Below are 26,084 nucleotides of genomic sequence, written 5' to 3'. Positions count from 1 at the left end.
GAAAGGGAAGAAAACGAGAAGGGGGAGGGGACCAGGAAACGTAACTTAAATCTGCAATAGCCAATCCCGTACATAGCAAACAAGACCCGACACACTTCGCCTCTGAATGTTATATTTGTCAAAGAAAGCAGTACAGAAAACTTTTATCTTCCATGGATAAACCGTTGAAAATTACGAACATTTCCAATGTTTGAGAAATACTCCCATATACCCTTCCCTACTTTCCAATGCTTCAACTAATCACCTCGCCCTTCCCTACCGATTATTTAGTCAAGAAAATGTCCCCACAGCATACCTGCAACGTTTTTACTCACTCAATCAGTCCCAGTTTTAAATTGTCTGTGCTTCAGCTACTCTTAGCAAGGCTCAACACTTGCTAACAATACGAAGTGAAATTGGACATAAATAAATATGGCGGAAGGCAGGGGGGACAACTCACTGGCGGCCCCGGAAGGCCTGGGGGTCCGATCATGCCCGGTAATCCTGCCGGTCCTCCGTCTCCTTTATCTCCCTTGACACCAGGCACACCCTGAACACCGTGGTTACAGATTTTGTATCAGTAACTCATCCATGGAAAAAAAAGCCTTAAAAGGCTTATCTATCCCTACATTCGTGTATTTTTCAGTTAGTTCACTCAATTTAGGATGCACTTGACGGACACATGTACTACCCCGCACCTTCTATAATTCAGTTTCACCTTCTGTGTTAGCTCTTTGATTTCCAATGAATAAAATGAAATTACCCCGAAGCAGCAGCTTTTCTTAATTGAAAAGAAGTCCACAGTCGTCCCAATTCAAATGAACGTTGTCAAGCAGAACGTTTTGCATCAGATATTAAAGATACTGAAAGAATGTGATGAAACTGTATTAAGAATACATTTAATTTGGTTTGCCTTTATTTTGACCAAGAAAATAAAGCTTTTCAGTATCTAATGCTAACGATAACAAGAACTTCCCACTTGCTGTTTATCTTCCATGGTTGAGAAATAAACTCTAGGAGTAATCAGAATTGTGATACAATCTGTACTCAGGTTCACAGTAAGCCGTATAGGCAGGAAAAAGGTAATACGCTTACTTTTGGGACTTATCTTCTGCTGGCATTTTTTTTCTTCAAGTTATAGAAACTGTCCCCCGAAACAGAAAAAAGTTTGGTGTTGGGATATTGTAGATCCCCAGTAACTCACTGGCTTGCCTACGATACCGTCCTTTCCGTCACGTCCGTTCTTGCCAGGGATTCCGCCATCGCCCTTCACACCCTGCAACGTGCAGGCGTCATGCTGTCAGTGTTCACGTGGAACGTGGCCTTAAAGCCTGTCATTACTTGGGCGAAGTCGACTTCGCGAAGCTGGCGCTCGAAGCTTTTGGCACTGCGTTTTCGGTTAAAAGACTTCGCGTAGTCTTCGCGAAATCGACTTCGGGCACAAGTAAGGACGGCCTACAAGGCACACTGTTACACCACTCACTGCCAAGTATCTTTTCCCCAGTACATGATGCTTATCTTATTCCCAAGAAAAGTTCTCTCATAACATTGTGATGCCAAATGCTCATCAAATCCAATGAATCTTCATGCCATCCTCAACATGCCAAATGTAATTTAAACGAACAAGAAAAGTTGACCATTGCGAGATTTGAAAATGCACCAAAATGTAAAAGGCCCGTTTCAGCAAAAAGTATGAGAACGCAGTCCAGTGATCTCTTGTACCCGCATACGTTGAGAAAATGCACCGTAGTCAATAATCAACAAAATTAGCATGCAGAAAACAAAAAGAAGACAAAAAGCCCCTCAATAAAACAAACAAACCACATTTTCCTTAAATAAAGTCGACTCTAATATACCGTATCAGTTATTTCAAATGACTCACACAACCCAATCCGAGTTTTCCATTTGAACACCAAATTGTCCAATTGCTTCGAATGCCACAGGTTTAATACACCCTAATCTTGACACAGACTTTGAACAAAGGCTAACAGGGTTCAGCGTGGGGTGCATGAGGTTTTGGATTCTGACACATACGGTTTCGCATTGCACGCGGGGTTGCCCTACCTGCTGACCTGGAAGCCCTAAGGCTCCTTTTGGTCCGGGGGGTCCTTCTGCTCCGTCATGTCCGGGGGGACCCTGGGGTCCCGGAAAGCCCATAAAGGTGGACTTGCCCTTCTTCCCTCGTCGACCCTACACGCACAGTGTAGCGCACGTTACGTCCGTTTTTCACACACACTTCACTAACTACTATACCGTTCTATGCTGACGCTGTATTGTCACAACGATATATCTCGTTTTTCGTGCACCAAGCTTGCATTAAACTTATATTTTAACACTTAGACAACTCCTTTGTTCTCTCACAAATCAGTTAACGTTACAGATTACTGGTTCACACTATCATGTCATTTAAAGAATTTAGAAACCGGCCAAATTAACTTATTTTTTAAAAGCACGAGTTTTCAGTGGATAAGAGCGCTCAGTGTAATCATTAAATACTGCGAGAGCGAAGGGAATTAAAACAAAAATCAAGAGATGGAAAATATTTGAATAAAGTTTACATATTCAATGTAATGTCTTACGCAAGTCATGCTCAAACCAAACAGAATATGAGGAACATACACGTGTTAATTCAAACAAGAAACTGAATGCTTGTCATGTCAAGAAAGGTTGGGGGAAGAAGACAGACACTACATGCGCAACCCAGACAATCATCAGTGATCGCGATAGCCATTTCTAAACAGGTATTTTCTTGCAAGTCCAAATCAGGGATTTCACGGATACCTGCCATACTGCAGTCAAAATCAAATTTTAAACACAGTAACTGCTTTATATTCGTCATGAAGAAAGCGCTCAAACACAAAATCAACCGGTATGTACAAATTACAAGTTGCCGATTTTGTTTCCTGTTTTTTGACATTGCTTTCGTAAATGACCAGAAATACCCAGTTAACGCGATCCCTGAATCATTCGAGGTGAGCTTGTTATCGATTGATGACAGTCAGTAGAAGGGGAAGGGGGGTGAGTCGGCGAGCGCGAGCAATTTGGTTATTCAGACCAATCAAGTATGCAAAGGATCTCACAACGCATGTGGCACAACGAGCTCAAAACCATGCTAGTGTCATTGTTATTACCACAAATGAAAGCTTAATCACCTCCAACACCTTACACCAAACAACACCACCAATTCTCCATATTTAGACAACACATAGGAAATCACCGCTCTTATTAAAGGGTGCGCACACACATGCGGGCAGTTGACAGTAACTCTGATTCATCATCACTCCTAATAGGAAGGACGTCGAAGAGGGAACATTGTGAACACCCCGAAACTCTAATGAATGAGAATACGTATGCACACTGTTAGGGTGTTAGACGTGTTAGCACGAACTTGAGGAAGTAATAAAAAAGCATGATGTCCAAAACATTGTCAATACTGATATGTTACAAAGTGTTTGTGAGTGGTTAATGGGTCAAAGGAAGCCTGGTACTTTGGTTGTGGCCTTGTCTTGTGAGGACATCGCTATGCAGTGCATGGTGTCACTCAACCCATTGTAAAGTACCAAGCAGAGCAAGGAGTCTGTCTAGATTCAGGAAATAAATTGACTTTGAAATTGATCGTATTGATTAGCTAACAGAACTCGGAGATCATTGTGCGTGCTTTAACAGCAACAGCACATCACCGAACTGAACCCAGAGAGGGACGACTCGCCAAGGAAAACATATTAGACAGTGCTCATGGCCATGATGAGGCCAAGGACAAACAGAGATGACTACCACACAATGTCCAGAGAGCAGCAAGTCAACCTCATCAGGCTGCGTACTGGCCACAACAGGCTCAATGCTCACATGAACCGAAAGTTCAAGCTGGCGCCATCACCAACCTGTGCCTGCGGTCAAGAAGACCAAACAGCGGAACACATCTTACAACGATGTCCCTTACTAGATGAGGAACGAAAAGAAGTGTGGCCGTCACCAACTCCCTTGCAGACCAAACTATACGGCAGTCGACAGGAGTTGGAGAAAACGACATTTATCACCAGTGCTGGACTGATCGTGTAACCTCTGCGAACGCCAAGAAGAAGAAGAAGAAGATGGCCATAGGAGAGAGCAGCTTGACGAACCCAGCGGCGTCGACATTCATTGTAACAAAGGTCTAACAGCGTACCCTCGCCTCTTGCCCCCCCCCCCCCCCCCCAAGAGATCCAACCAATCTAACCTATACCAACGTACGCGACAGGAAACTGACAATTCCGAGCATGTATTTGTTCTTCTCTAATACCAGATCACGCTTCATTTTCCGATTATCTTTTTTATTCATATTTGCAAGGTATGAAAACTACACTATAGAGCAAGAAGTGGCTGCTCAACTAATGAGGTGATGCGATCTATTCACAACCTTGTCACAAGAGATTTCGAAGAGAGCACTGAAAGCAGCTATTGTGATTAAACAGATGTACATGTCGTCTTAGCGTACAGGTTTTCGCTTTCTTAACGAAATAGACTTTCTTTTCGTAGTAACGACATCCTTCAGATCTAAGCAACAAGAAAGGCATTCCCCTCTCAGGCAAGCGAATCAAGAACATTGCAAGTCATCAACCACGCCATTGATGTGGACAAACTGTTCATAGGTCAGATGAATTCATTCTGTTAGTGATATGTGGTTTTAAATGAAGATGTCTTATTTGGGTGAGGATATTATGAGGCACAACATGGATGCATGTGGGTCTTCCTGAACCCTGAATTTTGATGGGTATACAGGCATTTTTCTGACAGGATTTATTAACTTTTATATTTTTAAATCCCTTGCGTAACAGGCACTTTTTAGGCTGGAATTCATCTATTTCAATTCAATTTATTTCAACATCCCCGGTGTAAGAGGCACTTTTCAGGCAGAAATATATTGGGTTTAGTTTCAAAATATACCCTATAGTGTTACAATGCAAACACGTTTTAGGCAAAAATTCACAAATTTCATATCCACATATCTTGCCCTTGTGGTGGCAGCTTGGAAAAAAAAATAATCAAGCGCGGAATTCAGACTCCACATGCACCCATGGGTTAGTAGCGAGGAAGGGGTTACAGGTCCAGGGAAGGAGGGAGGGAGGGAGGAGTGAGCCATGACAAACCTAAGCTTTGTGGTGGACACCATGCTCAGTTATTTACCCGTTTTCCCCTAGCGCCCCTGTCCCCCTTCTCACCCTTAGGGCCATCTGGTCCGCTGGGCCCTGGGACGCCCGGCATTCCGATATCACCCTACACACATATACATAGCGACACAACGTCATCACACACCGCTTGACGTTATCTCCAGTCACACACCCTAATGACGTCATAGACCATTTTTGAAACATTAGTGAGTTTTTGTATTTGTGTGTGTGTGTGTGTGTGTGTGGTTTGCATCCGTGTTGAATGTATAACGTCAAAGGAAGATGTACTAACTGATCATGAGAAGTTAGTTACTATTTTGAAATGTTCAAGAACAATGTTTTCGTGCATTGTGTGACAGGATGTTCTACTTTATCATCTGCCAAAAGCAGTTATACCAAATTAAGTGTGGGAACTAATGTTTTGCATGAGCATGTCATTTTAGCCTCCTGCAATCAGACTCTCGAGTTTTAGGTGTTTCTTCACATTCCAAATGAGCGGTTCAAATGTAAGACAAACTATGTATGAGCCGCGAACGACTTCAAGATAAACAATGCTTATCTTCAAATGAAGGCCGACATCAGCTTTTGTTTCAATAGTAGGCTATGTGTCCGCTGTAAGATACTGCATATCTTTACAAGCTACAACCAATCAAACCAGAGTTTTGCAGTCACGAAGATACCGATATGTCACTCGCATATCAAAATTTTAAACATAAAATAAAGTCACAACACAAATACGAATAAACACGGAATCTACACACAGAAGATCAAACACATGTACTTCACAACAATAACACGTAGATCATGTATAAACACAAAAAAGGGAAGGTGCACATATCAAATATCACACACACATTCTTCACATATTTCATACTACATAGACATTTTTAGCGTAAAAAGTTTGATTCAACACCGTAAATGTATTAAAGGAGACACACGGACACAGATGTGTGTAACATAGAACTAGGAGAATTGTTATGCTTTTTCCTCCACGGTTCAACGTCCACAATCGTAACAGAAATTCAACACATATTGGTTAACTTCAGAAGGCGCAATCATTATGGAACAGTATCAACACACTGGCGAGTCTGATCCGTGAATTGGAGTGCACGTACACTGAGAACACCATCGTACCTGAAAATAACCGAGACGTTCAAATAATAGTTGAACATACAGTAAAAAGTGATATTTTCATAATTGCCTGAAAAAGACAAAATTCATCATTTAATCTTCAGTTCACAGACAACATTTCAAACGACACAAATGACACAACACTGAATGAAACGAAAGAGCATTGCAGCATTGTGGTCTTGCATCTCTGAAACGAATGAAAACATCAACATTTTAGCTCGGAAACAAAGCTAAATTGTCTCAATTACAGATACACCACGAATGTAGCATCTCATGCAAGTTGATCAATCACGAGTTTAAAATCTGTAACAAAGAAGTATAATTATTAGAACACAACCATCAAAGAAGAAGAACAATCAGTAAGTCATACGAAAATGCACTTTGTATCAGATGTCTTGTGAATTGAACAAACCCATCTATCTAAAAACAATATCTTGCATAATTCCCCCCAAACAAATTCAGGCGGTAAATAATAACGTGTACCATAATAACACCTGAATGAAATACATTTATTCCCATTTCCTCTTTCAAGCTCCCCACCCACCCGAGGAAACAATTGCAAACAATAATATGCTTTCAGTTTGAACTCTGTAAAATAAGCGTTAATGGTGAAGCAGTGATGAACAAAGCACAGCTGATGTGTGTGACAGAATCATGACTGCAGCAAGAATCCTACAAGGCCGACACCTAGCGATGTCCATATACCTTACAATCCTCAAGAAACACTTCAACTTCTTTGCCTTCCTCAACCGTATCATCGTTTTCATCAGCATCATCATCTGTGGCATCGTTGTCCTCCTCATTATTATCATCTGCCCCCTTCTCATCGCTCAGCACACGACGGTCCCGACGCTTGACCTTTTTCTTTTTGACCGAGCTGATGTCCTTGACCTCGAGACGGCACGTGCGATGACGTCTGAATGGTGACCCTGACTAAGGAAGGGAAGAGACACTTTTATGCATGCGCATAATATGCAAATCGCCAAGGACGTTTTTTCCCCGAGGCTTTGCGAAGCCTGTAAGGGGGGGGGGGGGGGGGGAGTAGAAGCTGCAATATGAACAACCGTGTACACACTCGGACAACCCTAACTCTTTGCTGCAGTCATGATTTATGTCGATGCTTTTGTTTTCAATTTTGACAAAGCGAAGCGAGGAAGCAGTCTATTGCTGCAGTCATTCAAAAATTCACGTAGAGTTATGTAGTAGCTCTGCTGTTTCGATATCCATCGAACAGGCTACACAGACCTTGAGAGTCCAGAATCTGATGCCTCTAATGCCAAACTCTTTTTCATCATCATGTTTTGTTGCCCGTCGGCAGTTTGAACGTATCTGTTACTTTAGTGAAGTGACTGCAGCAAAGGTTAACAAGCCAAGCAAGTACGTTAAAAGAACGGAGCTATGAGAGCGTGTCTGACATGAACTGATGAGTCTTCAAAAGCAAGTTGGAGGAGTTCCAGAGGGCTGAAGCTCATAGTTCATGTAAGATAACACCGTGCCGATGTGCGCCATTGTCCAGAGGGGTATTGCAGAGGGGTGGGTATGAGGGAGGGAGAAGGTGGGGTAGGGGAGGGCTGGAATTGTGCAGCAGCTGCATGTAGAAGAAGCTGGTTACCACGGAGAAGAACTGCAGTGATGATACATTCGACGAGAGCACTGCCAGCCTGCATCATTCATACACAAAACCCAACAGCGTGGGCCCCGGCAGACGCCAGTGCCTTACCCTACGACCAGGGGGGCCCGGGGGCCCAGGCGGACCCTGAATAAATCCTGCCGGGAAGCCGACCTGAGGGTCGTAAACCGACCCGACGCCCGGGCCGACGCCACCGGCACCTCCTCCTCCTCCTCTTCCGCCACCACCACCACCACCACCGCCACCGCTACCATGGCCTTTGGCGTCGCATCGATCTCCTTTCTTCCCCTGTAACACAAGCAGATAGATCTGCTCATCGTGCTATGACCGTCCCTTGACGCCCTTTTGCACCTGAACACAGCTCTGCCACGGTTAGTGCACGACATCCACAACCAGGGTAACACGAAGGGCGTGAACAGGCGGGCGGCTGAGGATCTGCACGCATCTCTTGGGGAGGTGAAACAAGCACTGTGCTGGATGAAAACTGACAAATCAAGTCATAGTGGTCAAGTGCATGTTGTGCAGTACACACAACTTCATCGACAACAATGGACACAGGACGAGTGCATGGGAAATGTTGATAAACGGGGAAAAGGGGTGACGTGACAGGGTCGCACGGTTGCTTCGTGGTGCAGTAGGAGTCATCACGTGCAAGAAAACGTGAAGCACTGTGAATCGCACACACGGTATGACGGGATATGTGTGATGATGATGAGAAGGTATAGGTCTCCAAGATGTGCTTACACCGCAAAGAAAGATGTGCCAGGGTTGGGCATAAACGGAAGACAACTATGAAGGAAATGAAAGAATTGTAGTGTTTTCTAACAGCATAGGGCATTAACTATAAAAACAACAACACCAAACCATTAGAGTCCAATAATCTGACAGACTGGGGCGTATAAACTGCAGAGGAGGCAGAGGTAATAGGGAGACGGGGGGGGGGGGGGGGGGGGGGGATACATGTATGTGGTAAACGGAAGTCTGAAAATGTCAACACTGTACTTGTCACCGATTAACAGACAAGGACAACGTAGATAGCGATACGAAACAATAAGTCTTGCACTAACGGGGGAAAAAAATCAAAAAACAAACAAAACCACACAAAGGACCCAGCCCCAGCTTTTAATATAGAGAAATACGGTTAGCACGATGCAAATATTATTTACATGGAGCATCATTGACAGGCAAGCATGCAGGCAACCCCGACAGTGCATGTTTGTCAGTGTTAAACTCTTGCAACTGTTAGCTTCCAACGCTTTTCCTACTCAGTCTGACACGGTGCACGTTCCAAATGGCAGTGTGTGTCAAGACTATTTTTCTTTCTTGAACGGCTTTTCAGGGTTGGTAACTCCTCATTTGTTTAAAAAAAAACCACGTGCCTACAGCATGGATCTTTATTTTATTTAATAGTTCTGTTGTAGTTCTACTTCTATCTCGATTTCAGACTGTTCTGGGCAGTTTAAACGTATCATAGTTTAAGGTTGGTTTTACCGAGTCCACAGTCCATTTGAACGTCGCTGTTTACTAGATTTTATTTTGGGCTGACTACTGTGCAGAACACTCCTCTGAAGGACAAACGTTTGCAAAGAGCAAGATGAAAGCAACGATTTGGTCGGCACACAGGCGGAAGGTATCGTCCACTGGACGACTACTATCACAGAAAGACTACAAGGTACGTCACTCACCTTCGAGTCTTCTGTGTTCTTGGAGTCGCTTCCTGGGGAAAAATATTGTTCAAGACGGTTTGCCTCTTCCTACAGTGTGTGTTAGGTCAAATAAATACAGTTGAATGATTGTTTGAACTATATGCACCTTTAGTTTTCAGCTTCCGTTCGCTGCAGGTTGTTTTTAACCATCATTTGGACGAATCTTCGTTTGCGAGCCGCTAATATCCACACGGCGTCTAATTATGCATCCGCACCGAATATGCATACCAGCGCTCTTTGGTCTAAAACATATGTAAATATTGTGCGGCAAAGGGAAGCTACCCACGGGAGTTTTCACTTTCGGTATTAGTGAAGAACCGTTTGCCACTTCATTCAAAATGAGGAAAACGTTTCAGTCGACCAATGAAAATAATCATCGAATATCCTGTTATTAACCAATGAGCGCTGGTATGCATATTCGGTGCGGATGCATAATTAGACGCCGTGTGGATATTATCGGCTCGCAAACGAAGATTCGTCCAAATGATGGTTAAAAACAACCTGCAGCGAACGGAAGCTGAAAACTAAAGGTGCATATAGTTCAAACAATCATTCAACTGTATTTATTTGACCTTACACACACTGTAGGAAGAGGCAAACCGTCTTGAACAATATTTTTCCCCAGGAAGCGACTCCAAGAACACAGAAGACTCGAAGGTGAGTGACGTACCTTGTAGTCTTTCTGTGATAGTAGTAGTCCAGTGGACGATACCTTCCGCCTGTGGTCGGCATAGCGTGGTGGGACAGAGTCAGAGACCTCTGGTCGGGACATTAATCCGTGCATCATTCCGTGCTGCATGCTCGTGCAGCTTGGAGAGGGCATGCCGTCAACTCACTCTGGGTCCGGGTGGGCCGGGCGGGCCCGGGGGGCCAGGGCCACCCTGCTGGCCAGTACCCGTGGGCCCGGTCACGTTGACACCCGGCTCGCCCTTACGGCCACGCGGCCCCGGTCTGCCTACCCGTCCCGGCATGCCTGGCACACCCATCTCCCCCCTCGGGCCCTGTTAGTACACGTATATATATATATATATATATAGCATATTGCGTTACGTCACTGGTACGATGACGTCATTAGTGCCACGTCATGCACAACTGCAGAGTTCTTTAAGGACTTCAACACGTCGGGTTTGGAGGAATGGTTCTGAAAGTGGTGCAGATAGTTCCAGGCTATATATTCAGAACCTAACAAAGAAGTTATTCCGAAAGTCTGCGAGAAATCTGAGTTTATGTCAGGAGCATGGATGTTTTCTTTGAGGACAGTTTATTCGCTGCAAGATTTAAATGTCAATGGGAATAGAGAGATAGGGGGGGGGGGGGGGGGCAGCCCTAAAAAGAACAAGAAGTTATTCATTGCAGGGGAAGATGAGGTGGAGTTTGAGAGACAAAGAACAGGTCCTGGCAGAGATGACACCCCGGCACACCTGGGCACTTATATACTGATATACTGATAAGCTATCAATACTAAAAAGATGGTGATCTGAGGACAGAATACCTTGTCGGAAAAGACCGCGGCATACAGAAGAAGACAATGGAGGGAAATTTCCACACAAAAATCGTATCAGAGACACAAAGAAAACGAATGAAATTGAAATGATCCTGTTTAAAAAAGGTGTGGGGCCTGGATATGTGGACGAATTGGAAAGAGACCCAAGACTCAAGACTCAAAATGTTACTGTCCTCATAAAAACAAGGAAAATTGCCAGGAGTTGAAGAGAGCCGATGGAGTGAAACTAATGAAAAGAGGAATGGATAGCGAGTTTCTGACATGATTCGTAAGGTCCACCGTGAAACACTAGAAACGCATATAAAGTACGAAGGAGTTAAGAATCAGTTTCTCATCTGATGCTGACTTAGAAAATATATACGTAAGACGATGGCATACTTTGTTTCATTGAGAGCGTCTAACAAAAATGAAAGCTTTCGAAAACAGACATTTGCATACATCTGGAAAAACGGACAGTAGCTGAAAGAAATAGAAAGCCATACATTATCAATTACCAAGGGAAAGGAGGGGTTGGGAACGCTCGTAATATGACAGGGTTTTGCCAGAATGAATCAGTGTGCAATACAACAATAAATCAATGTGCAAAGCATTCAAATCATCCCATCCAGAAGACAGTTCAGTCTTTTATGTGTCTTTTATTGGGGGATAGGGAGGGGTCGGGGTAGGGTTATTGGTGGGGGTGGGGGTAGAGGTATGTGAGTTGAGAGGAAGTGGGCGAGGGTGGACAAGCTTAACTAAAACCTAAACAAATCAAAGTATGATAGCAAAATAGGTATGGTCGTATCAGACTGAACTGTTTACTGGGATCCATAACTTTTCAACATGTTTTCTTTCCCTCAGAAATAATTACACGTATTACAGTATTTTCCTAGGCTTGAGGCAAATTATTAGGGCGTTTGCGGCCTCATTCCTTTCCCAAAGAAAACATTATGACGTTGAAAAGTCATGAGACACATACGGTACACGCACATTGTGCTAACTCATTCACTTCAAGTGATGGACAACAGATATGTGCACGCCGTCCTTTGAACACTGTTAAGTCACTACCATCGGTGGTAAAGCAGACCATCGAGTGTCCAAAGGACAGAATAAATCCAAGTTCATTTGATAAATATCTACTATAAATCATGTCAAAACACATCAAGCAAACAAAAAATAAACATACATAGAAGAATATGTATTGAATGCAAGGGGTTTAACAATTTCACAATAATAGATACAATTTCTACAGAAGTCTTTAGGTCTAACCATGCTTTTTATCACATGTCCTGGACCTATAATATTAGTAGTACTCATAGTATACCTTTGTACTAAGCAATATCAGATCCTAAAAACTTGCAGCATATCAATCATTAGCACACACAAATTCTTATCCGCATTATTTTCTTCAATCTGCCGAAGCTAACATGGACAGCCAGGAGAGGAAAGCGTCAAACAAAACTCTTAAGCCGACATGTTGGTCACAATGCGCTAGCATCGTTGTCATCAACTTGTTCAGAGCTCTGAGAAAAAATATTCCATGTAAACATGAAGTTACTTGTCCTGGAGGCAGTATGGGTTGTCTGGGTCCGGTGTAACACGAAATTTTTACTCCACGAAAAATTTTCTCCGGAGTAAAAATTTCGTACGAAATTCTTACTCCGAGTAAATTTTTCGTACGAGAAAAGAACTCCCCAAGGCACGAAAAAATGACTCCCTCCACGAAATGTTTACTCCCAATTTTTTTTACTTCCAGTAAAAATCTCGTACGCAAAAATGGGATGCGGGCGAAGGGATAATGCCAATAAGTGATCTCGCGCACACGAATGTCGGGCTACCCTCCTTCCACGCCTTTCACCACCAAGACTAACAGGGGGACAAGGGAGTAAAAATTTCGTACACCTGGCATGGGAAGTTACTGATTGCTCGTGTTGGGGTGAAGTAATTTATTCGTTATTTATTCGTCAGGGGAGTAACATTTGTGTACGAAATGTTTACTCAGAATTCACCTGTCGTGGGGAGTAACTTTCTCGTGTAATGGAGGAGTGCTTTTTTCGTAAAGGGAGTAACATTTTCGTACGAAATTTTTACTCCGGAGTAAAAATCTCGTGGGGGTAATTTTTTCGTGTTACACCGGCGCTAAGGTTCAAGTGGAGGAGGAGGGGGTGGCGGGGGGTTGGAGGATGAGATGGTGGGGGTGGTGGCGTTGGTATACAGATCGATCTGACACTTACTGGCTCTCCTGGTCGACCTGGTTCGCCTGGAGCACCCTGTCGATTGGAAAAAAAAAGACGAAATTCAACAACCTACGTATTCTATTGAAAATACATAGACATATTCACATTTGTAAATTTGTTTGTAAATTAGGTATAGAAGGAAAAAATGAGACGTTGTCTCACGCCTTACTCCCCTTTACATTTAATTTGCGCCAAAACACACGCACAATCTATTTCATCCGAACGATACTTTCCCTCCGTTCAACCCATCTCCCTCTCACCCCCCCCCCCCCCCCCCCAGATTCCGTATCCTCTCTTCTGGACCACTCCCTTGTGCTTTCTCCCCCCCTCCCTTCCCTCCACTGCTGCTTGCGACTTCTTTAAAAAGTCATTCGAACACTGGGCCTACTAACTGTGCGCTTAGTTTGACTTTTTTTCACCCCTACACACTGTCACACACACACACACACACACACACACACACACACACACACTCACAAACACACACACACACACACACACACACACACACACAGGCAGACAGACAGACAGACACACACACAGGCAGACAGACAGACAGACAGACACACACACACACACACACACATACACAAACATTTAAAAAAAAGACCGGGGGGAGAGAGAGAGAGAGAGAGAGAGAGAGAGAGAGAGAGAGAGAGAGAGAGAGAGAGAGAGAGAGAGGGGGAGAGAGAGAGAGAGAGAGTGTGAGAGAGAGAGAGAGAGAGATAGAGAGAAAGAGAGACAGAGACAAAGACAGACAAAGAGAGAGCAGAGACAAAGACAGACAAAGAGAGAGCAGAGACAGAGAGAGACAGAGACAGAGATAGAAAGAGAGAGAAAGAGAGTAGGAACCACACATAGAATCATAAAAGTGAGATCAAACTATTGTACAAACAGAAAGGAAGACGGACAAAAAGATAGAGGGACGAACAAAGAGAGGAAAGCAAACAAAGAACAAAGAACACAGCGGTCTTACCGGAGGTCCTTGTGGTCCAGCTGGTCCCTGAAATAAAAATAAAATGAAAAGAAAATGAAGAAAATGGAAAAGTGAGTTTCGTCTTTTTTTGGTGTGTCCTTCGTAATTCGCCATGCAATTTGCGGCTTCAACTAACCCCTTCATACTGATCATGTACTGATTTCATCTTTATCATTAATTGCAATGCAAATATATGCTAACGTACACATTTGTTTTTAGTTTAGAAGGATACGGTAGACGCCTACATTCCTTTCATACTGAAGACATCAGTATTTCTTTCTTTTGAAACTAGTAATAGCAACAGTCTTTACACATATCGAAGTATTTCCGATGAATTATACTGAGAATTTACTGTTCTTAACCATTATCGTGATGATTGTTGTCATCACTTGCATGTATAACAAATAACTCTGGTCGGTTGGAGTTAGCCTTGTTAACAATTTAATAATCAAAACAAAAAAAAGATTTTGTTGTTGTTGTAAACACAATGTAGCTTTGAAAGTTCTAATTTTGTCAACACTGATGGGGTAAAACACCATTTTGAAAGCTCTGCTTGATTGTCTCATAGCTCAAGTGTTATGTATGAATAACGATACAAATTGACATTTCTCTTTTTACATTTAGTCAAGTTTTGACTAAATGTTTTAACATAGAGGGGGAATCGAGACGAGGGTCGTGGTGTATGTGTGTGTGTGTGTGTGTGTGTGTGTGTGTATGTGTGTATGTGTGCGTGTGTGTGTGTGTGTGTGTGTGTGTGTGTGTGCGTGTGTGTGTGTGTGTGTGTGTGTGTCTGTCTGTCTGTGCGTGTGTGTGTGTAGAGCGATTCAGAGTAAACTACTGGACCGATCTTCATGAAATTTTTCATGAGAGTTCCTGGGTATGATATCCCCCGATGTTTTTTTCTTTTTTTTGATAAATGTCTTTGATGACGTCATATCCGGCTTTTTGTAAAAGTTGAGGCGGAACTGTCACACCTTCATTTTTCAATCAAATTGATTGAAATTTTGGCCAAGCAATCTTCGACGAACGCCGGACTTCGGTATTGCATTTCAGCATGGAAGCTTAAAAATTAATTGATGACTTTGGTCATTAAAAATCTGAAAATTGTAATTAAAATTATTTTTTTTATAAAACGATCCAAAATTACTTTTATTTTATTCTTCATCATGTTCTGATTCCAAAAACATATAAATATGTTATATTCGGATTAAAAACAAGCTCTGAAAATTAAAAATTATGATTAAAATTAAATTTCCGAAATCATTTTAAAAACAATTTCATCTTATTCCTTGTCGGTTCCTGATTCCAAAAACATATATATATATGATATGTTTGGATTAAAAACACGCTCAGAAAGTTAAAACGAAGAGAGGTACAGTAAAGCGTGCTATGCAGCACAGCGCAACCGCTACCGCGCTAAACAGGCTTGTCACTTTCACTGCCTTTTGCACAAGCGGGGGACTACGGTCATGGTGAAAAAATGCAGTGCGTTCAGTTTCATTCTATGAGTCCCACACCATGACTAAATGTAGTAATTTCTATGACGGCTTACTTGTGCCAAAACCTAGGGTTATCGTTTTCACGTGAAAATTAGTAATTAACAGTGTTAATTACTAATTTTCATTTTTGCCTCGTTTTCGGTCACAGTAGTCGGATTTTAAGAGTCCGCACTGAGAGGCTTCAACGCCCGGCAAACATCACTCTCACACTATTTCTAAAATATCTTTTAATAGAAGGCCTTATCGAGCAAGTAATTCGACGGGAAGATGCATGTCACTGTTTTCTGCAATAGCGCTATCCTAAACGTTGTTTTGGGTATCTTAGAAAAGAATAATTGACCCTGAAAACTTTCGAAACGAAGCTGTTCGTAGCAGACGGACTTTTGATCGGCTGTGGTCTCACACTTTCACAGATATCTTTCAATATAATTCCTTATTCGACAAGTTGTCAGGCAGACAGCTGTACTTCATATTTGTTTCCACTACCACACTCATACATTTGCTTAAAAGTGTATTAGGGAAGGACAATCGATCCGAAAATGTTCGAACCGAGAGAGGAAAAATGGCGGCCGGTCGGACATGTGCAAAAGGTCCGACGACTAGCAGACGGATCTCTTCATCGAGACTCACACACTTTCACAAATATCTTTCGATAGAATTCGTTATTCAACAAGTTTTCGGACAGACAGTTGTATGTTACGGTTATCTACACATGCGCTCAGCTCTTAGTGTTAATTTACATCTAATTAAAGAACTATGGACCAGAAAAGTTTCGAATCGAAGGATGTTTTGCTCTGGCAGGTGAAACAGTCGCGCATGCGCATTGAGCCCCCACAGTCACGAGGTACAAGAAAATTAGTAATTAACGCGTGAAAATTACTAATTTTTAGTTTTGGCACTAGTAAGCCGTCAGGAAGCGAGCCAAAACTGAAAATTAGACATTAACACTTGAAAATTAGTTATTAACACTAGAAAATTAGTAATTAACACGTGAAAATTAGTAATTTTCCCGTCAGAATTGTAATTTTCTCGTGAAAATTAGTAACTTTCACGGGTTAATTACTAATTTTTAGTTTTGGCGCTAGTAAGCCGTCATAAATTTCGCCTTACGCGACTTGTTAAGCATTACTCCAGAAACCATGTTGTGACTGAATACTGACCAATTCGCCCGGGGGACCAGGAACACCGTCAAAGCCGGGCAGGCCCGGTCCTCCGGGTTCTCCCGTGGGACCTGCTGGGCCTGACTCGCCTGGCTCTCCCTGCACACAAAAACAGGCAACGTACAGTCGAGTGCTGAAGGGGGGGGGGGGGGGGGCAGGAGAGTAGAGGACAGAGAGAGAGAGAGAGAGAGAGAGAGAGAGAGAGAGAGAGAGAGCGAGAGGAGAGAGAGAGAGAGAGAGAGCGAGAGGAGAGAGAGAGAGAGAGAGAGAGAGAGAGAGGGAGAGATAGGGGAAGGGAAAAAAAAAGAGAGAGAGAGAGAGAGTGATAGAAGAGACAGAGAGAGAGAGAGAGTGAGAAAGAAAGAGAGAGAGAGAGAAAGAGAGAGAGTGAGAAAGAGAGAAAGAGAGAGAACTCAGAACTTCAGAACTCAGAACTCAGAACTTTAATACATAAGGATAAAGGTTTTAGGCTTAGCCTAATCTTCCAACCTGTCCTTGGAACATATATACAGAGAATAATTGTAAACAAAGCAAAGACTGCACACATACCTCATCAAAGTATTAAACTAATAAAACTTCAAAATAATGGTCGAGTATAAACATAAAAAAGAGAGAGAGAGAGAGAGAGAGAGAGAGAGAGAGAGAGAGACAGACAGACAGACAGACAGACAGACAGAGACAGAGAAACAGAGAGAGGCAGAGAGACAGGGAGACAAGACCGCGAGGTAGAGGGAAGGGAAGGGTGAGAAGAAGAAAAAGAGAAGATGAGCGGTGAAGAAAAGCAATGGACAGGAGACAAGAGCAGAGCAGAGGAGAAGACAAGACAGGAGAACGAAAGAAGGCAAAGGAGAGAAGAGAAGAGGGAAAATGATCGGAGAGAAATGAGATGAGAGAAGATAAGAGAAGAGGAGATAAAAGAGGAAAACAGAAAGTATAGTCGAGTACAGAAGGAGGAGAGGAGAGGAAGGAGAGGAAGGAGGACAGGAGACGAGAGAGAAGGGAGGAGGACAGGAGACGAGAGAAGAGGAAAGAGGACAGGAGACGAGAGGAGAGGGAGGAGGACAGGAGACGAGAGAAGAGGAAGGAGAGGAAGGAGGACAGGAGACGAGAGAAGAGGGAGGAGGACAGGAGACGAGAGAAGAGGAAGGAGAGGAAGGAGGACAGGAGACGAAAGGAGAGGAAAGAGGACAGGAGACGAGAGGAGAGGGAGGAGAGGAAGGAGGACAGGAGACGAGAGAAGAGGGAGGAGGACAGGAGACGAGAGAAGAGGGAGGAGGACAGGAGACGAAAGGAGAGGAAAGAGGACAGGAGACAAGAGGAGAGGGAGGAGGACAGGAGACGAGAGAAGAGGAAGGAGAGGAAGGAGGACAGGAGACGAGAGAAGAGGGAGGAGGACAGGAGACGAGAGAAGAGGGAGGAGGACAGGAGACGAGAGAAGAGGAAGGAGGACAGGAGACGAGAGGAGAGTGAGGGGGACAGGAGACGAGAGGAGAGGAGAGGAAGGGGGACAAGAGACGAGAGGAGAGGGAGGAGGACAGGAGACGAGAGAAGAGGAAGGAGGACAGGAGACGAGAGGAGAGGAAGGAGGACAGGAGACGAAAGGAGAGGAAGGAGGACAGGAGACGAGAGAAGAGGGAGGAGGACAGGAGACGAGAGAAGAGGGAGGAGGACAGGAGACGAGAGAAGAGGAAGGAGGACAGGAGACGAGAGGAGAGGAGAGGAAGGGGGACAAGAGACGAGAGGAGAGTGAGGAGGACAGGAGACGAGAGGAGAGGGGAGGAAGGGGGACAAGAGACGAGAAGAAAGGGAGGAGGACAGCAGACGAGAGAAGAGGGAGGAGGACTGGAGACGAGAGAAGAGGAAGGAGGACAGGAGACGAGAGAAGAGGAAGGATGACAGGAGACGAGAGGAGAGGGAGGAGGACAGGAGACGAGAGAAGAGGGAGGAGGACAGGAGACGAGAGAAGAGGAAGGAGGACAGGAGACGAGAGAAGAGGAAGGAGGACAGGAGACGAGAGAAGAGGAAGGAGGACAGGAGACGAGAGGAGAGGGAGGAGGACAGGAGACGAGAGAAGAGGAAGGAGGACAGGAGACAAGAGAAGAGGAAGGAGGACAGGAGACGAGAGGAGAGGGAGGAGGACAGGAGACGAGAGGAGAGGAAGGAGGACAGGAGACGAGAGGAGAGGAAGAAGGACAGGAGACGAGAGAAGAGGGAGGAGGACAGGAGACGAGAGAAGAGGAAGGAGGACAGGAGACGAGAGAAGAGGAAGGAGGACAGGAGACGAGAGGAGAGGGAGGAGGACAGGAGACGAGAGGAGAGTGAGAAGGACAGGAGACGAGAGAAGAGGAAGGAGGAAAGGGGACGAGAGGAGAGGGAGGAGGACGGGAGACGAGAGGAGAGGAATGAGGACAGGAGACGAGAGGAGAGGCAGGAGGACAGGAGACGAGAGAGGAGGGAGGAGGACAGGAGACGAGAGAAGAGGAAGGAGGACAGGGGACGAGAGGAGAGGGAGGAGGACAGGAGACGAGAGGAGAGGCAGGAGGACAGGAGACGAGAGGAGAGGGAGGAGGACAGGAGACGAGAGAGGAGGGAGGAGGACAGGAGACGAGAGGAGAGGAAAGAGGACAGGAGACGAGAGAGGAGGGAGGAGGACAGGAGACGAGAGAAGAGGAAGGAGGACAGGAGACGAGAGAAGAGGAAGGAGGACAGGAGACGAGAGGAGAGGGAGGAGGACAGGAGACGAGAGAAGAGGAAGGAGGACAGGAGACGAGAGGAGAGGGAGGAGGACAGGAGACGAGAGAAGAGGAAGGAGGACAGGAGACGAGAGGAGAGGGAGGAGGACAGGAGACGAAAAGAGGGAGGAGGACAGGAGACGAGAGGAGAGTGAGGAGGACAGGAGACGAGAGAAGAGGGAGGAGGACAGGAGACGAGAGGGGAGGAAGGAGGACAGGAGACGAGAGGAGAGGAAGGAGGACAGGAGACGAGAGGAGAGGAAGGAGGACAGGAGACGAGAGAAGAGGGAGGAGGACAGGAGACGAGAGAAGAGGGAGGAGGACAGGAGACGAGAGAAGAGGAAGGAGGACAGGAGACGAGAGGAGAGGGAGGAGGACAGGAGACGAGAGAAGAGGGAGGAGGACAGGAGACGAGAGAAGAGGGAGGAGGACAGGAGACGAGAGGAGAGGAAGGAGGACAGGAGACGAGAGGAAAGGAAGGAGGACAGGAGACGAGAAGAGGGAGGAGGACAGGAGACGAGAGGAGAGGGAGGAGGACAGGAGACGAGAGGAGAGGCAGGAGGACAGGAGACGAGAGAAGAGGGAGGAGGACAGGAGACGAGAGAAGAGGAAGGAGGACAGGAGACGAGAGAAGAGGGAGGAGGACAGGAGACGAGAGAAGAGGGAGGAGGACAGGAGACGAGAGAAGAGGGAGGGGGACAGGAGACGAGAGAAGAGGAAGGAGGACAGGATATTATGAAAGGAAGGGAGAGGATATTATGAAAGGAAGGGAGAAAAGACAAGAAAACAGAAGACTCGACAGGAGAAAAACGAAGGCAGAAAAACAGGTGACGAGAAGACAATACAGGAGAAGAAGGGGGAACAGAGGAGAGGCGAGAGGCAAAGTGAGAACAGGACAAGACAAGAAAAGGAAGAGAGAAAAGAGGACAGGAAAAGACAGGACAGGAGAACACACGATAGGAGAACACAGGAATTGCGGAAAGACGAGAGGGGAGAGGCAAAGAAAAGAAGGACAAAGAGAAAGGCGAAAAAAAGACAGGAGAGGGGAAAGTATAAGGCAGGGCATGAAAGAAAAGAAGAAAGAAGAAGAGGAGAGAATAGGGGGAAGGAGAGGACGGACAGCAGAGGAGAGGAAGAGAGAGTAGAGAAGGAGACCGGTCAGGAGAACAAGGGAAGAGATAGAAGAGGGTATGGCAGAGGTAAAGAGAATACAGGACACGAGAAAAAAAGAACATGAAATAAGAGACGGGACAGGAGGAGAGGAGAAGTGGGGGGGGGGGGGGGGGGGGCGGCAGAAGAAGAGGAGAAATGAAGGGAGATAAGAGGAGAAGATTGCAGAGAAAAGGAGAAGACTAGCGGTTAGAAGAAAGCAAGGGAGATAAATAGGAGAGGAGACAGGGGCTTTGAATACAGTTTTGGGAAAGAGAGGGAAGATACGAACGGGGAGTTAAAGTAGAGGGAAGGAAAAGGTAGGAATCAAGGAGATGACAGTGAAAGAGAGAAAAACAGAGAAAACGAGTGAAGAAGAAGAAGGAAGAGGAGGAGAGGGAGGAAGAGGATGAGAGGGAGGAAGAGGAGGAGGGGTAGGAGGAGGAGGAGAAGAATGAGGAGGAGGAAGAGGAGGAGGAGGAGGAGCGTGAAAGGAAGACGCCCATAAACAAAGGAAAGAACACAGAAGAGAAAGAAAAAAAACCAGAAGAACATGAGAAGGTTGAAGACAGAAAAAGGACATGCTTGAAACGGGAGAAAGGATCACGGAAAATTATCATCAGTGACATTTTTATATTCGGTCCTTTTTTTATTTATTACATTTTACGTCCGTCTGCCCACCCACTCAGTTCCGTTTTGAATCTGATCTGCCCAGTCAGCAGGGAAAGAGAAGATGAGATGAGAGGATGAGAAGAACAGCAAAAAACAAAAAGCAAAAAACAATCGTCATGTTAAAAACTCCCCTCTCTAAGGCTTTTCCGCACCGCTTAGATCAGCTTTAGCATTAGATATAAACTACATACTTATTTCCTCTATTTATTTTACTAAATATTCTCTTCTAGGAGAGTGGCTGTATACAAAACAAACGATGTAGAAAAATGCTCTTTCCATGCCACAAACAAAAAAACAACAATCAGACTGTAGAACTGAGAATCTCAATCTATGAAGACATATGTATATATTAAAACACAATAAATCATGAGAGTTGAAAACATATCGGGATAACGACGAACGTTCTTTACAAAACGATAAGGATGAAAACATCTCACCCCATGCTGTTAAAAACAAAATTCCACAAGGCTGCAGGAGATAACGTCTTTTTTAACATCCAAGTTCTTCCCCGTGTTTTTCATCTCCCTCTCCCTCTAGTTAAAAAAAAACCCCGAGAAGTAAACTTAAAGTGCTTGTGGCTCAAAGTTAACTTTTGTGTTAAACTTGAAAGCACACTTTAGTCTCTCTCTAGCTCATACGAATATACAGATATTAATGCCTACTTCGATATACCCCTCCCCCCCCTCTCCCCCACATCCCATCACATCAAAGGACTGGGTGGCCGAGTGGTAAACGCACTTGCCTTGGAAGCGAGAGGTTGCGAGTTCGACCCTGGGTCAGGGCGTTAGCAATTTTCTCCCCCCTTTCCTAACCTAGGTGGTGGGTTCAAATGCTAGTCTTTCGGATGAGACGAAAAACAGAGGTCCCTTCGTGTACACTACATTGGGGTGTGCACGTTAAAGATCCCACGATTGACAAAAGGGTCTTTCCTGGCAAAATTGTATAGGCATAGATAAAAATAATGTCCACCAAATACCCGTGTGACTTGGAATAATAGGCCGTGAAAGGTGAATGCTCGCCCTAATAGGCTTGAGGTTTGCTGGCCGATGTGAATGCGTGATATATTGTGTAAAAAATTCCATCTTACGGCATAAATAAATCCCTGCGCCTTGAATCCGTGGTTGAGATATGTGCGCGATATAAATTGCATAAAATAAAATAAAATAAAAAATGAATTCTGGCAGAAAAACTGATAAGTAGAAGACAAAACAGCCCCTCCCCCAACCGGACCCCTCCTGCACTCCTCCCCTAACCCCCACCCTCGTTATCCATCGCCTGTTTTGCTCTGCACGGTTCCACAGGACCAAGAATAGCGAACAGCAAAGCAGAATGGGGTGATACATGTTATGCGTGAAGAGGTACACGTGATGTGCTCATCGAACAGAGACCGTACCTTGAGCTGAATGATTTTTGGTTCCCATTCCCCGGCATCAAGGCCTGCGGGCAGTCCTGGGGGGCCTCTGTCTCCCTGAACGCAGCCACAGTCATGCAACATGCACATTTCATGCAGTACGGCAACAGAGGGGGGCAGGGGTAATGGGGCAGAGACTAAAGTATGGTTAAGTTTCTCGCCCCAACAAATCTAAAACACGCAGAAATGCACGGAAGGACACATGCATTCCAGCGCTGAAAGATGATCATCAGTTATGCAAACTCTAACGATGTGTAGACAGACAGACAAAAAATTGTAGAGGAAACGCTACACTGCTGAAACGATTTAGAGCAGAACAGCTCCGACCTGGAAAAGATATTGTGGTTGAAACAATCCACAAGAAAGTTCATGCTGTGAAACTCAGCGTCATGCTCCGCTACACGGGCAAACAAAAACACCACGCCGGGAAGAGGTTGCGGCGGCGCATAACAAAACAACAAACCTTTATTGTAATGACTTCGTACGTAGCGCCCTGAAAGACAAGACAGAAACGATTAATAAAAAGCGTATATAAGGAGCTACATCACTGCCATTGCAAACAGTTTTGAAAGCCATCAAACAAACATTCAACATGTCGGGAGACACGAAACGTCGAAAACTTAGCATCGATGTATCTGCAAATTAAAACTAAAAAACCCACAATGGTGTATGATTCCTGTTGCTGTTATAGGCTTGATTTGTGAATATTTAAAAAAAAACCATTCATTTAAACCACATCAAGGGGTTTCACAGATTTTCAATTAACTATATATTTGTGTCAAATTCATAACAGGAGGACATGCACAGCAGGCAGGTACCTTTAGCTGAACAATTTCATGAGTGCCGCCCCGTCCATCCAGTTGTATTGATCGTTTAATGCCCTGCAAGTGGGAATACAGTTTCATACATGGATATATGTTAACCCACAACATTGTTTATTAGCAGTTTGACATATTGGTATGTACAGAACAGATAGATGCATTCTTATTGCGCCAAATGTAAGTTCTGTGTGCAGTGTCGTTTTGCAAATTCTGAAGGTAATACATCTCATGAAACTGTTTTGTGTATGTCGAAAAAAATGGTATACCAAAAAGTCAAACGAATTTAGGAAACAACGTTGTGTTATAATGAGACAGCAGAAAGAAGTTTACATTACCATGAAACTCCAAAAACCTCACAGCACAAACATTACAAGAAATATGAGGTCGTAGGTTAATGGGATATATATTTGTGAACCACAGTTTCAGCTTAAAACAAACAGCATTTTAGACTGTCTTGACAACCATTGTCGTCATCTGAAAAAGAAGGCTGTGAAAGCAACCTGAATTCTTCTTTCTAGGTTGAAAGTTGTACTGTCGCTACATGATTACTGAGATTTACTCAGCAAGGCAGTGCCAGTACCAAAGACACAGATTACTGTACTGATAATGTCCAACTGAAAGCCAAAGATAATTTTTCAAAAGGCAAGGGACCGAATCACAGCTAAAGACATTAACACGTGTCAGGACAAGGACACTTGCAAATTTGCAAACAAGGACACCAACAAGGACATGGACTCTTGCAAGGTCAAGGACAGGGACAAGCACGCTCACAAGACTGAGGACAAGGACGAAGCCACGAATGACGTCAATGATACAAAACGAATCACAAACGCAAACCGCGGACGAGACAAAGCACAAGACAAGGACAGGCACCATAAGCATTATAAAGACAAGTACGGTACCTTTTGTCCCGGCGCACCTGCCATACCATCAAAACCAGGTAATCCAGTGTCGCCCTTGTCTCCCTTCATTCCGTCATCTCCCTGAAAAGCACAACCATCGTCGTTTGGTGAAAAAAAATGTCAACCGAAAAGAGGGGCATGGCAAGTTTTGTAAATGTACCATCTGTCAATCCTCTTCTAACTTCTGATACATTCTCTAGGAATACTTGTGTCTCAATGCCATAGCATTGTTTTTGCTTGTTATCCCTGTGCTTTAATCAAAAGTGCAGTCCCATTCTTTTCAGATCTCACTGTTCTTTAACCGGGTTTGGTCCAGACTAGGATATTGTACATGAGAAATATGTCAACAGCCCTGATTTTACTGATAAATCTCCCTTTCAACTTCCATCAACTCCGCCTCTTTTCCAAAGCTACCACCAACACTATCAGTCTGACGGATCCAGATGAAACGGCAGCGTAAAGCGGCTTCTTTCTCTGTCTTCCTCAAGGTACCCATTGTACGGGAAAGAAAAAAACGACTTTTTTGTGGGCTTCGCTAAACAGTCAACCTCTTCTCTCAAATCACTATGAAGTATCAAATGGAGCATCCCGCTTTCAGCAAATTCCTAGATCCTGACCATACTACGTTCTCACAACGATGTCAGAAGGGAATGTTGCAGCAACATCAACCAGTGGATATTTCGCATGTTCAGTTTTGAATGACTGTGGTTTGCTAACATCTTACAAGAGATTTGCTTAAAAATGACTGGGTGCGTGTGTGTGTTTGTTTGTGCAGTTTCATTGGGAAAGAGAGACATCTCGCAACTAGCTCTTACCCTATCTCCTTTATCTCCCTTTGGTCCTGACGACCCCTGGAAATAAAAAGAAGTAACACACCATTAGACACAACCAAAACCACAAACAAAAAAGCGTCTATGAAGATTTCGGAATTCAATAAATACTACAGATGCAAAAATACAATGCTGATAAAAGTAGTATATGGAATAGATCAAGCAAATAGATCAATAAATCAATGACAATGGCACACACAATGAAGAAAGGTTTATTATTCTACTCTTTACTTACTGGTTCTCCAAGTTTTCCAGGTGGACCAATAGGGCCCTGAAAAAGTACAGAAACCTCTAGTTGTCACAAAATATTCAGAAAACACGATCACATAAAACACAAATACAGTTATTAGATCGAAGAGACAAAACCGGCAACCCAGATCCAACAGTGGTTTAAAAGCAATGTTCGAAGCCAAAAAAGTCAGATATCCTTGCTTAATAAAAACAGTTGTTTGATCCAAAGCACTATCTAGTCTACCTCTGTATGCATTCATTTATAAGTTTTCACTAGATTCAACATTGAAAATGTGAATCACACGTCCTCTTCTAAAGCGATATATTGTATTATTTGTCGGTGGTTGTAATTGATTTGTCGTGAGAAATTATTTTACGAAAACACTCC

At 44.2% G+C, this 26,084-nt stretch overlaps 2 protein-coding genes across 2 annotated transcripts in view; one reads left to right on the top strand and one right to left on the bottom strand.

Moving 5' to 3' along the window:
• LOC138959194 (collagen alpha chain CG42342-like) overlaps window positions 1-26,084 on the bottom strand; it is a 147,884-nt gene that overhangs the window by 35,176 nt on the left and 86,624 nt on the right. Inside the window, exons 5-11 of the mRNA XM_070330595.1 lie at window positions 25,701-25,736; window positions 25,451-25,486; window positions 24,636-24,716; window positions 5,143-5,232; window positions 2,044-2,169; window positions 1,184-1,255; window positions 440-529 (exon numbers count right to left, since the gene is read on the bottom strand). Coding sequence (XP_070186696.1) covers window positions 440-529; window positions 1,184-1,255; window positions 2,044-2,169; window positions 5,143-5,232; window positions 24,636-24,716; window positions 25,451-25,486; window positions 25,701-25,736 — 531 coding nt within the window. The remainder of the gene's footprint in view (window positions 1-439; window positions 530-1,183; window positions 1,256-2,043; window positions 2,170-5,142; window positions 5,233-24,635; window positions 24,717-25,450; window positions 25,487-25,700; window positions 25,737-26,084) is intronic.
• Window positions 17,141-20,442, top strand: LOC138959517 (trichohyalin-like; the record flags this gene model as incomplete). The annotated part of the gene is made up of 4 exons (XM_070331041.1): window positions 17,141-17,209; window positions 17,886-18,414; window positions 18,703-19,831; window positions 19,872-20,442. Coding segments are annotated over 4 exons (2,298 nt in total), but the record flags the coding sequence as incomplete, so codon positions are not given.

This window comes from Littorina saxatilis, linkage group LG2 (assembly GCF_037325665.1).
Source record: "Littorina saxatilis isolate snail1 linkage group LG2, US_GU_Lsax_2.0, whole genome shotgun sequence".
Classification (NCBI taxonomy): Eukaryota; Metazoa; Mollusca; class Gastropoda; order Littorinimorpha; family Littorinidae; genus Littorina; species Littorina saxatilis.
The sequence above is the reverse complement of the archived record's forward strand: the minus strand, read 5'-3'. Positions and strand labels throughout refer to the sequence as shown.